Consider the following 13,474-nt stretch of genomic DNA (forward strand, 5'->3'; position numbering starts at 1 on the left):
CACCTCCCCAAGACCCAACCTCTCCTTCTACTCCTCTGGACTGCACCACAGGTACAGTACCTCCACCTCCACCTCCCCAAGACCTCCACCTCCCCAAGACCCAACCTCTCCTTCTACTCCTCTGGACTGCACCACAGGTACAGTACCAACACCTCCACCTTCCCCAAGACCCAACCTCTCCTTCTACTCCTCTGGACTGCACCACAGGTACAGTACCTCCACCTCCACCTCCCCAAGACCTCCACCTCTCCAAGACCCAACCTGTCCTTCTACTCCTCTGGACTGCACCACAGGTACAGTACCTCCACCTTCCCCAAGACCCAACCTCTCCTTCTACTCCTCTGGACTTCACCACAGGTACAGTACCTCCACCTCCCCAAGACCCAACCTCTCCTTCTACTCCTCTGGACTGCACCACAGGTACAGTACCTCCACCTCCACCTTCCTCAAGACCCAACCTCTCCTTCTACTCCTCTGGACTGCACCACAGGTACAGTACCAACACCTCCCCAATACCCAACCTCTCCTTCTACTCCTCTGGACTGCACCACAGGTACAGTACCTCCACCTCCACCTTCCCAAGACCCAACCTCTCCTTCTACTCCTCTGGACTGCACCACAGGTACAGTACCTCCACCTCCCCAAGACCCAACCTCTCCTTCTACTCCTCTGGACTGCACCACAGGTACAGTACCTCCACCTCCACAAGACCCAACCTCTCCTTCTACTCCTCTGGACTGCACCACAGGTACAGTACCTCCACCTCCACCTCCACAAGACCCAACCTCTCCTTCTACTCCTCTGGACTGCACCACAGGTACAGTACCTCCACCTCCCCAAGACCCAACCTCTCCTTCTACTCCTCTGGACTTCACCACAGGTACAGTACCTCCACCTCCCCAGACCCAACCTCTCCTTCTACTCCTCTGGACTGCACCACAGGTACAGTACCTCCACCTCCACAAGACCCAACCTCTCCTTCTACTCCTCTGGACTGCACCACAGGTACAGTACCTCCACCTCCCCAAGACCCAACCTCTCCTTCTACTCCTCTGGACTGCACCACAGGTACAGTACCTCCACCTCCCCAAGACCCAACCTCTCCTTCTACTCCTCTGGACTTCACCACAGGTACAGTACCTCCACCTCCCCAGACCCAACCTCTCCTTCTACTCCTCTGGACTGCACCACAGGTACAGTACCAACACCTCCACCTTCCTCAAGACCCAACCTCTCCTTCTACTCCTCTGGACTGCACCACAGGTACAGTATCAACACCTCCACCTTCCCCAGACCCAACCTCTCTTACTCCACTGGACTGCACCACAGGTACAGTACCAACACCTCCACCTCCCCAAGACCCAACCTCTCCTACTCCTCTGGACTGCACCACAGGTACAGTACCAACACCTCCACCTTCCTCAAGACCCAACTTCTCCTTCTACTCCTCTGGACTGCACCACAGGTACAGTACCAACACCTCCACCTCCCCAAGACCCAACCTCTCCTTCTACTCCTCTAGACTGCACCACAGGTACAGTACCTCCATCTCCACCTTCCTCAACAACCTCTCCTTCTACTCCTCTGGACTACACCACAGGTACAGTACCTCCACCTCCCCAAGACCCAACCTCTCCTACTCCTCTGGACTGCACCACAGGTACAGTACCAACACCTCCACCTTCCTCAAGACCCAACCTCTCCTTCTACTCCTCTGGACTGCACCACAGGTACAGTACCAACACCTTCCCCAAGACCCAACCTCTCCTACTCCTCTGGACTGCACCACAGGTACAGTACCTCCACCTCCACCTCCTCAAGACCCAACCTCTCCTTCTACTCCTCTGGACTGCACCACAGGTACAGTACCTCCACCCCCACCTTCCTCAAGACCCAACCTCTCCTTCTACTCCTCTGGACTGCACCACAGGTACAGTACCTCCACCTCCACCTCCCCCAGACCCAACCTCTCCTTCTACTCCTCTGGACTGCACCACAGGTACAGTACCTCCACCTCCACCTTCCCCAGTCCCAACCTCTCCTTCTACTCCTCTGGACTGCACCACAGGTACAGTACCAACACCTCCACCTTCCCCAGAACCAACCTCTCCTACTCCTCTGGACTGCACCACAGGTATAGTATCAACATACTACTCACTTGCTGCCTGTAGCATTTTAACATCAATAAATCATTACCACTTTGACACATTAGTATAGCTATTGAAAACAAATTAGATCGTCACTGAGAAGGTTTGTTTGCGATCTACAGACACAGGCCACATAAAATCACTTTTTATCCCCAAAACTTAATACCTTCTTACTTTTCTGTGATTATTTAGTCATTGTAGTATGAAAAGGGTGAGACCAATATATCAGATTCATATTGTTCTCAAAATATCAGTGTTTGAATGATCAGACAAAGTGAAGCGTGCGAGGCACGCTGAGGCACGCTACAAATGAGCACGCGATATTCCCTGTTGAGGTGATGAAGGTCATTGATTTCCATCTGCTCTGTCCCAGCTGCTCCCCCCCTCCAGACGCCTCCCTCTACTGTTACCCCTGCTCCTGCGCCGACTGCCCCGCCCCTAACCCCGCCCACTCCAGCCCCGAGCCAATCCCCGCCGTCCCCGCAGATGGCACGTCCAACCCTCAGCCAGCGCACGCTGCCTGGGCGGAGCCGTGGGCGGACTCCTCCTACACGTCAGGCCCTCGTCTGAGGCCGCCGCAGAGCCGGTTCGCCCCCTTCGGCGCGCTGAACCCCTTCAACCGCCAGTCCCCTTGCCCCTCCCCCGATCCGACGACAGACTCCTCCAGAGGTGCGGAGGGGGGCGGGACTTCCGTGGGGGTCCCAGAAGGCTCGGCCGACCCCGCGTGGTGCCCCCCTGCTGAGGACCCCGCCTGGCGCCCCCCGGCAGACCTGTCGGCGCTGTCTCTGGAGGAGGTGTCGGCCTGCCTGCGCTTCATCGGCCTGTCGGAGGCGGCGGTGAGCGTGTTCCAGAGGGAGCGCATCGACGGCAGCCTGCTGGTGCAGCTCACCGAGGACATCCTGTCACATGACTTCCACCTCAGCCGGCTGCACGTGACCAAGATTACACAGTTCATACAGGGCTGGAGGCCCAAGATCTAACACACACACACACGCACACACACACACACACACGCACACGCACACACACACACGCACGTGCACACACACACATGTACACACACACACACATACACACACACAGTTTTGTAGGGCTGGGTATCGGTACTCAATACCTTTAAGGTGTTGACTGAAATAACCCAGTACCAAATAGTATTGAAACTTCTCTGTACCTGTTGTCTGGTTTTACTGTACAGTCTGTGGTGGTGTAGTCGAGCAGGGAGGTGTGTGACGGAGTTGAATGAATGAATTAGAAAATGAATAAATGAATGTATGAGTAGGGAAAAAAGGTATTGAATGAAGTACTCTACTGGTACCGCCGGTATCACTGGTACTGGTATTGTTACTGGTATTGTTATTGGTATTGTACTGGTATTGTACTTGTTTTAAACGATACGCAGCCCTACTCTTCTGTCTGTCCTGATAATGTGCCTGTTTGCTACTGAGCCGTCCTGAATGTGCCTTCCACTGTGGGACCAACTGGCTATGACAGCAGCAGAGACTCTGCAGAGGGAAACCACGCCACCATGTGGTCAAACTGTGGCTCTGACTCTAGTCTAGACTGACCTCTGACCACTGACTGCCTGCTTCCTGGCAGACTCAAAGACTGGGACTAGTTTACTAACAAGCGGCTCCAACTGTTAAGGACGTTACCCTTTTCAACTCGTCTGTGGGACAGTCAACTCGTCTGTGGGACAGTCAGCTGGTCTGTGGGACAGACAGCTGCAACACGTCCTGCCGTGCTACAAGACAACAGAAGGGTTTCAAGCACCACTTGGGTTTGTGTGGTAAACGAACACAGGCTCTTCACATGAGGTAAAACACTGTAACAGTAACTCTAATAATCCACAAAAACCCAAAAGTGTAAGAAGTGTAAGAAAACATTCAAATGAACTATATTTTGACAATTGAAAAATGCCATAGACAAGCAGAGCCATTATCACTGTTACAGCACTGAAAAGATGAACATGAACAAACTTGCTATTGTTTTGACGTCTTGTGTTCACTCTCAGCACAGCGTGTGTGAAAGACGAAAGGGGCATTAAATCTATGACCTTTATCGACCTCTACTGACAAATACTGGAATAGCAATACTACTTTGTCCTTTGCAGTTTTGGCTTAACAAGGTTTTCTAGCCTCTGTTGCTGAAATGTCTGCTGCTTGAAAGCTGAAAATCTCAACACCCAATGAAAATCATCAGAGATGGGAAGTAACTAAGTACAAATACTTTGTTACTGTACTTAAGTAGGATTATCAGCTATCTTGTACTTTACTCTGTATTTATTTTTCTGACAACTTTTACTTTTACTCCCTACATTTTAACACAAATATCTGTACTTTCTACTCCTTAGTCCTTACATTGTCAAACCAGGTTAGTTACTTTAGTTTTGATGCACGACAGACAGAAATCCAGCTTTCATGCATTATGTGCACATTTGTTGTGGGAAAAAACCATATCAGACAAAGTATGAATCGAAGTATCGTCTTTATACATCTTCAACATGTTTGGATCTGCTAAGTTTAATAGTCTTTGCGCCGTTGCTCTGATCGCCTCCAAAAAACAAACAGGAAAAACAGAAGAAACAAAGGGAGCCCAGGTAGACCTACAGTAGGTGTTGATGGAAACTTCACGCCTCTCTGCCGGGCCGTGGGCCCACGGTCACCTGGACTGCGTCTGGGGCCGATCCCAGCAGAAGCGGACACGGCTCATTCACTCCGCTCTACCGTGCTGCCTGGATTGGAAGGCTGGACATACTGTAGGAACTCATCAGGTTCCGTGCTGCTGTTGACACGGACAGCGATCACCCCCTTGAGTGGTCTCCTCTCTACATCAGTGCTGAACGCAACCACCCGGATTGCTTCCGCCTGCTGCTCCAGACCGCTAACTTTCTGACCCGTGACGTGGCTTCTCATCGGCTGGATAAGGTGGTGTGACGTGGTCGGCGCCATGGTCCAGGAGCAGCTGGACCATGGCGCCGACCCTGCCCTGGTGAGGAAGCAGGCACAGCTGGAGGAAAAGGCGGATCCCGAGGCTCTCGGGGTCTTTCTGGAGGCCAATAGATTTTCTCTGGCCCACATGTGTCGGATCCGGATCCGCCAAGCGCTGGGCACACATCGGCTGAACCAAGTCCAATCCCTACCACTAGCACAAGTGACGAAGGACTTCATGCTCTACCAAAACTGACTTAAAGGACTGTCAGTTTATTTATTTTCATTTCCAAGATTTAGTTCTGCAGTGACTTCAAAGAGACTTTGTTCCAAACAAATCCAGGAGCAGAGATGAAATACCATCAGCATACACCACCTGTAGCCAATCCTACTACTATCATTTGAGAGCTGTGTCCGTGTGTGCTCGGTCCGTCGTCTCCAGAGTCCCCAACATAGAATTGAGCATACATAGCGTGCATACATTATAGTTATCTTAATATGACATGAGGTTCAGTTAGCTTTGCACAGAAACAGCCGGTAGACATACTTTTTACTTTTATACTTGATTACATTTCAGAGCCAGTAATTCTTTAGGTTTACTTGAGTAAACAAGTTGAATCATTACTTCTACTCTTACTTTTTACACAAGTACTGTAACTGTACTTCTACTTAAATGTGTGTACGTTTCCCATCTCTGGAAATCATTGGTATTGATCAGCAGCTCTATCACCCCTCCACAGATCTAGTATGCTCATTTTCATCCTATGGGATGGTAACAATCATACTTATATTATTGCCCTTTTGAACAGTAACTTCAGCCAGACACACGGATGTGTTGAAAGAGCACAGCTGCCATGCTATAATAGAATGTTCTACTGCTACAGAAATAGAGTTCTCAGAATGTACCTCAGATCAGACCCTCCTGATTCCTCATTAAGATGTGAGATCAGGCTCCAGGATTCCAGCAATCATCCACAAAATAAAAAAGTGCAAGCACAGGTCCATAGCCCCATAAAGGAAAGCACAGGTTCATAGCCCCATAAAGGAAAGCACAGGTCCATAGCCCCATAAAGGAGACAATATGACAAGCACAGGTCCATAGTCCCATAAAGGAGACAATATGACAAGCACAGGTCCATAGTCCCATAAAGGAGACAATATGACAAGCACAGGTCCATAGTCCCATAAAGGAGACAATATGACAAGCACAGGTCCATAGTCCCATAAAGGAGACAATATGACAAGCACAGGTCCATAGTCCCATAAAGGAGACAATATGACAAGCACAGGTCCATAGCCCCATAAAGGAGACAATATGACAAGCACAGGTCCATAGCCCCATAAAGGAGACAATATGACAAGCACAGGTCCATAGCCCCATAAAGGAGACAATATGACAAGCACAGGTCCATAGTCCCATAAAGGAGACAATATGACAAGCACAGGTCCATAGTCCCATAAAGGAGACAATATGACAAGCACAGGTCCATAGCCCCATAAAGGAGACAATATGACAAGCACAGGTCCATAGCCCCATAAAGGAGACAATATGACAAGCACAGGTCCATAGCCCCATAAAGGAGACAATATGACAAGCACACTAGCACAGGTCCATAGCCCCATAAAGGAGACAATATGACAAGCACAGGTCCATAGCCCCATAAAGGAGACAATATGACAAGCACAGGTCCATAGCCCCATAAAGGAGACAATATGACAAGCACAGGTCCATAGCCCCATAAAGGAGACAATATGACAAGCACAGGTCCATAGTCCCATAAAGGAGACAATATGACAAGCACAGGTCCATAGTCCCATAAAGGAGACAATATGACAATGCATTTTTGCAGGGTTACTAATGTTGCATGTGATAATACAAACACTTGTGATGGTCATTGGTCCAATATTGTCAAGTAGCAAAATGGCGTTATTTGATAGGAAATCCTGCCTTTAAAGTTGATTAACTGCTAAATCTGTATTAAACCCCCCAGTGGTGTAACTGATGTCTTTTGCATTTTCATTCCTCGAGTCCCAAACTCTGAACCTCTGATCTGATCGATCATCCATCTCTCCCAATCCAGACATGACAGTTTTTCCAAACTGAAGGGTGTCTGCTCTATTAATTCTATTTCTACTGTACATCCAACTGTAATGGGGTGCAAAGCGTTCCTCCATATACATTACAGTTGGTGGTAATAGCAATGTTGTTTAACCAGGGACTGTAGCTTTAAACCACAGCTATATATTACATAGAGTTTTACAAGCAGGATGATTTCAAGGCAAATTAATCTCAGTTATCCAGATAACTGAAGAGGCATTTCTCACACAAATTGAGTTTGTTACAGCAGTAAAAATTCCATGACTTTTCCACAACTTTCCATAGTCGGAGCGCTTCTATGACTAAAAAAAATGTTTCCTGGTTTGTTTATGTTGATTTTCAGTCTGGTTTCCACTCCAGCTGGAATGAAATCATCGAATACAATGAATGTGTGAAACAAGATGGAAAAAACATTCTGCTGTTTTGATAAATCCTGTCAAATGACACATTTGTAAAATTATCTGACTTCCAGAGAATCTCTCACTTTCCCTGTCTGGAATACAACCTATCAAAATCTGATATTCCAGGAATTCCATAACCAGCAGGAGTTACAGTATCTGGCCTATGTTGGTCTGAATCCACAGAACACTGCAATAGCCTCTGTGTGTGTGATCATGTAACACTGCAGTAGCCTCTGTGTGTGATCATGTAACACTGCAGTAGCCTCTGTGTGATCATGTAACACTGAAGTAGCCTCTGTGTGTGATCATGTAACACTACAGTAGCCTGTGTGTGTGATCATGTAACACTACAGTAGCCTCTGTGTGTGATCATGTAACACTGCAGTAGCCTCTGTGTGTGATCATGTAACACTACAGTAGCCTCTGTGTGTGATAATGTAACACTGCAGTAGCTTCTGTGTGATAATGTAACACTGGCAGTAGCCTCTGTGTGTGATAATGTAACACTGCAGTAGCCTCTGTGTGTGATCATGTAACACTGCAGTAGCTTCTGTGTGATAATGTAACACTGGCAGTAGCCTCTGTGTGTGATCATGTAACACTACAGTAGCCTGTGTGTGTGATCATGTAACACTGCAGTAGCCTCTGTGTGTGATCATGTTACACTACAGTAGCCTCTGTGTGTGATCATGTAACACTACAGTAGCCTCTGTGTGTGATCATGTTACACTGCAGTAGCCTCTGTGTGTGATCATGTAACACTACAGTAGCCTCTGTGTGTGATCATGTTACACTACAGTAGCCTCTGTGTGTGATCATGTAACACTACAGTAGCCTCTGTGTGTGATAATGTAACACTGCAGTAGCTTCTGTGTGATAATGTAACACTGGCAGTAGCCTCTGTGTGTGATCATGTAACACTACAGTAGCCTCTGTGTGTGATCATGTAACACTGCAGTAGCCTCTGTGTGTGATCATGTAACACTGCAGTAGCCTCTGTGTGTGATCATGTAACACTACAGTAGCCTCTGTGTGTGATCATGTAACACTGCAGTAGCCTCTGTGTGTGATCATGTAACACTACAGTAGCCTCTGTGTGTGATCATGTAACACTGCAGTAGCCTCTGTGTGTGATCATGTAACACTACAGTAGCCTCTGTGTGTGATCATGTAACACTGCAGTAGCCTCTGTGTGTGATCATGTAACACTACAGTAGCCTGTGTGTGTGATCATGTAACACTACAGTAGCCTCTGTGTGTGATCATGTAACACTACAGTAGCCTCTGTGTGTGATCATGTAACACTACAGTAGCCTGTGTGTGTGATCATGTAACACTACAGTAGCCTGTGTGTGTGATCATGTAACACTACAGTAGCCTCTGTGTGTGATCATGTTACACTACAGTAGCCTCTGTGTGTGATCATGTAACACTGCAGTAGCCTCTGTGTGTGATCATGTTACACTACAGTAGCCTCTGTGTGTGATCATGTAACACTACAGTAGCCTGTGTGTGTGATCATGTAACACTACAGTAGCCTCTGTGTGTGATCATGTTACACTACAGTAGCCTCTGTGTGTGATCATGTAACACTGGCAGTAGCCTCTGTGTGTGATCATGTAACACTACAGTAGCCTGTGTGTGTGATCATGTAACACTACAGTAGCCTGTGTGTGTGATCATGTAACACTACAGTAGCCTCTGTGTGTGATCATGTAACACTGGCAGTAGCCTCTGTGTGTGATCATGTTACACTACAGTAGCCTCTGTGTGTGATCATGTAACACTGGCAGTAGCCTCTGTGTGTGATCATGTTACACTACAGTAGCCTCTGTGTGTGATCATGTAACACTACAGTAGCCTCTGTGTGTGATCATGTAACACTACAGTAGCCTCTGTGTGTGATCATGTTACACTACAGTAGCCTCTGTGTGATCACGTAACACTGCAGTAGCCTCTGTGTGTGATCATGTTACACTACAGTAGCCTGTGTGTGTGATCATGTAACACTACAGTAGCCTCTGTGTGTGATCATGTAACACTACAGTAGCCTCTGTGTGTGATCATGTAACACTACAGTAGCCTCTGTGTGTGATCATGTTACACTACAGTAGCCTCTGTGTGTGATCATGTAACACTACAGTAGCCTCTGTGTGTGATCATGTTACACTACAGTAGCCTCTGTGTGTGATCATGTAACACTACAGTAGCCTCTGTGTGTGATCATGTTACACTACAGTAGCCTCTGTGTGTGATCATGTAACACTATAGTAGCCTCTGTGTGTGATAATGTAACACTGCAGTAGCTTCTGTGTGATAATGTAACACTGGCAGTAGCCTCTGTGTGTGATCATGTAACACTACAGTAGCCTCTGTGTGTGATCATGTTACACTACAGTAGCCTCTGTGTGTGATCATGTAACACTACAGTAGCCTCTGTGTGTGATCATGTTACACTACAGTAGCCTCTGTGTGTGATCATGTAACACTACAGTAGCCTCTGTGTGTGATAATGTAACACTGCAGTAGCTTCTGTGTGATAATGTAACACTGGCAGTAGCCTCTGTGTGTGATCATGTAACACTACAGTAGCCTGTGTGTGTGATCATGTAACACTGCAGTAGCCTCTGTGTGTGATCATGTTACACTACAGTAGCCTCTGTGTGTGATCACGTAACACTACAGTAGCCTCTGTGTGTGATCATGTAACACTACAGTAGCCTCTGTGTGTGATCATGTAACACTACAGTAGCCTCTGTGTGTGATCATGTAACACTACAGTAGCCTCTGTGTGTGATCATGTAACACTACAGTAGCCTCTGTGTGTGATCATGTAACACTGCAGTAGCCTCTGTGTGTGATCATGTAACACTGCAGTAGCCTCTGTGTGTGATCATGTAACACTGCAGTAGCCTCTGTGTGTGATCATGTTACACTACAGTAGCCTCTGTGTGTGATCATGTAACACTGCAGTAGCCTCTGTGTGTGATCATGTAACACTGCAGTAGCCTCTGTGTGTGATCATGTAACACTACAGTAGCCTCTGTGTGTGATCATGTAACACTGCAGTAGCCTCTGTGTGTGATCATGTAACACTGCAGTAGCCTCTGTGTGTGATCATGTAACACTACAGTAGCCTCTGTGTGTGATCATGTAACACTACAGTAGCCTGTGTGTGTGATCATGTAACACTACAGTAGCCTGTGTGTGTGATCATGTAACACTGCAGTAGCCTCTGTGTGTGTGATCATGTAACACTGCAGTAGCCTCTGTGTGTGATCATGTAACACTGCAGTAGCCTCTGTGTGTGATCATGTAACACTACAGTAGCCTCTGTGTGTGATCATGTTACACTACAGTAGCCTCTGTGTGTGATCATGTAACACTACAGTAGCCTCTGTGTGTGATCATGTAACACTGCAGTAGCCTCTGTGTGTGATCATGTAACCCGCGGGGCCCGCCGTAATAAAATGAATTAAGAAATAAATAGAAAAATACAAAATAAATAGAAACTTAATGACCTCTGGAAATGGAGTGATCTTGTTTTCTTTTCCCTGGTGGCTTTTTGGAAACAGGAGTAATACCTGAGTAATAACACAGAGAGGAAGTTGTGAGGTTTATTGCAGATCAGGTCGGATGCAGACAGCACTGCGATTATTGCATTCAAGGAAAATGATAGAATAAACAACGTCCGACTGGAGGTTCAGAGGGACACGGTAGTGCAAAAGGCCATATAGCCATGAGTACAGCCTCCAAACCGCCATACGTTAACTCGTGCATTTTCACTTAAGTTAATGTTAAGTTAAGGCATCTTCCACTCAAAATGGAAATAGAAAACAATCACATCAGTTTTCACTACCAGTTATTTCAGATGTCCAGTCAGATTCAGACACATACAGCTGAAACATCCCCCCTCCCCCTTTTCCCATTCATTTTCTCTACAGACGTTTCAGAAAATCCAGACGTATAAAACCAAACCCACAAGCTACCAGTTCAATCATGAGCTCATGACAATAGCTTCAGAGAGGACAAAAAGAGTAAGTGGTAAATGGTAAGTCTACCTCGCATCGTTAAACAGTAACAGCTAATATTCAAACTTCCTAAGGGAAAAATTAATAGGAGTTTTACTTGTCAGCTCTGTACCGGACGTTTTTCAATACCGTATTTACATGTTTTTTGGGGGGGGGGGGGGGGGGGGGAAATGACTTATGGACATTGAGGGGATTCAGTACAAGAGTTAAATAAACAAAAATATGTTGTGTATTTCTTCAGTACATCCACTTATTATTCCCGTCATTGATATGGAGAAAATTTAAGTCACATGAAATAAAGCCAATGTGGCATTCCATTCTACAACAGTTATAAAAGCATAACCTCTGATCCAGGGACGCAGAAGCACTGGAACCGTGGACGTCATGACATCAACGTCATGACATCAACGTCATGCTTTAGCAAAACCCCCAAATGAGAATTCAACAATTGAGATCACTTTTCAGTTTTGCCTACAATCTAATTACTCACAGCAGGGTTTCCACTCATTTCCATGACTTCCATAATGTTAGTTACATGACCTAAAATATTCGTCCTCACTAGTTTGTTGATGTTTTTCAGGCTGGTTTACACTGCAGTCGGCCTGACAACCATCTAATGCCACAAATGTGTGAAACAAGTCGGAAAATACATTCTGTGATATTGCATTGAAATATATATTTTTAGACGCATTAAATATACACAAGGAGAACTCGACCATGGGAAAAACATCTAAGCCAAAAGCTGAAGCCTTCTAAATTGTACTACACTCAGTTTGGGGGTTTTGATCAATCGTAGTACAAGGCATAGTTCTTTGAGTCACTTGCTCTGTCGTAGACTGCATTTCCACGGTTCCCATTCTAGAGCATCGGCTGGTGAGGCTCTGCCCAGCAGGAGGCGCTCTCTCTCTCTCTCTCTGGTGGCTGTGGGACGGGGACAGACAGGTGGGATCACTTGTGGAACTTCTTGCTGGGGTCTTTGGCGTGGTCCAGGAGCAGCTGGCAGGGCGTGAACTGGTTTCCATAGACGTCCTCGAAGCGCCTCATGATGCCCACCAGACGCTCGGCCCCGATCGAGTCCACGAACCTGAACGGGCCTGAAACGCATCGGAACACGGGATTAGTGCCGACAACCTCCAACTCCAACTCCAACTCCAGCATGTGTGTGTGCATGTTGTGTGTGTGTGTGTGTGTGTGCGTGTGTTGTGCGTGTGCGTGTGTTGTGTGTGTGTGCGTGTGTGTGTGTGCGTGTTCACACGTACCGCCCAAGCAGGGAGGGAAGCCGAGTCCGAACACCGCCCCGATGTCTCCCTCCACGGGGTTTCCCAGAATGCCCTCCTGCAGACACAGCACCGCCTCGTTCACGAAGCGAGACACCAGACGGTACTGAACGTCTGAGTCTGACGAGCTGCAACACACACACACGCACGCAACACACACACGCACGCAACACACACACACACACACGCAACACACACACACACACACACACAACACACACACACACACACACACACACACACACACACACACAGGATAGTTTTAGGAGACAGAGTGATCAGAGTTGAGCAGACAGTCAGACTGGAGGAGGTGGTCTTACACGGCGGGCGGAGCGACCAGCTTATATTTCTGGATGATTTCTTCTGCACCAGGATTCACACTCTTGTCTTTCTTGCTCTTTCCATAGACGAAGCAGCCTTTGCCGGATTTACGACCTATAGAATATATCATGAACAAACATTTGCTAGTCAGAAGATATTTATTTAAGGTAGGTAGAAGATATTTATTTAAGGTAGGTAGAAGGTATTTATTTAAGGTAGGTAGAAGGTAGATGGTATTTATTTGGCAAATGCCAACAATGCACCTTTGAATT

At 47.0% G+C, this 13,474-nt stretch overlaps 2 protein-coding genes across 2 annotated transcripts in view; one reads left to right on the top strand and one right to left on the bottom strand.

Annotated features, from left to right (window-relative positions):
• Positions 1 to 3,127, top strand: part of gareml (GRB2 associated, regulator of MAPK1-like) — a gene marked incomplete at both ends in the record, with an annotated part of 42,110 nt that extends 38,983 nt beyond the window's left edge. The window contains 3 exons of the mRNA XM_083643427.1: positions 1 to 51; positions 1,961 to 1,999; positions 2,521 to 3,127. The exon at positions 1 to 51 is cut by the window's left edge and continues 119 nt beyond it. Coding sequence (XP_083499553.1) covers positions 1 to 51; positions 1,961 to 1,999; positions 2,521 to 3,127 — 697 coding nt within the window. The remainder of the gene's footprint in view (positions 52 to 1,960; positions 2,000 to 2,520) is intronic.
• An 8,049-nt stretch (positions 3,128 to 11,176) lies between these two features.
• Positions 11,177 to 13,474, bottom strand: part of hadhaa (hydroxyacyl-CoA dehydrogenase trifunctional multienzyme complex subunit alpha a) — a 28,900-nt gene continuing 26,602 nt past the window's right edge. Inside the window, exons 19-21 of the mRNA XM_083643268.1 lie at positions 13,202 to 13,316; positions 12,864 to 13,009; positions 11,177 to 12,698 (exon numbers count right to left, since the gene is read on the bottom strand). Of these exons, the coding sequence (XP_083499394.1) occupies positions 12,553 to 12,698; positions 12,864 to 13,009; positions 13,202 to 13,316 (407 nt within the window). The 3' untranslated portion in view covers positions 11,177 to 12,552. The remainder of the gene's footprint in view (positions 12,699 to 12,863; positions 13,010 to 13,201; positions 13,317 to 13,474) is intronic.

Source organism: Poromitra crassiceps (genome assembly GCF_964638095.1).
Source record: "Poromitra crassiceps genome assembly, chromosome: 9".
In the NCBI taxonomy this organism is placed as follows: Eukaryota; Metazoa; Chordata; class Actinopteri; order Beryciformes; family Melamphaidae; genus Poromitra; species Poromitra crassiceps.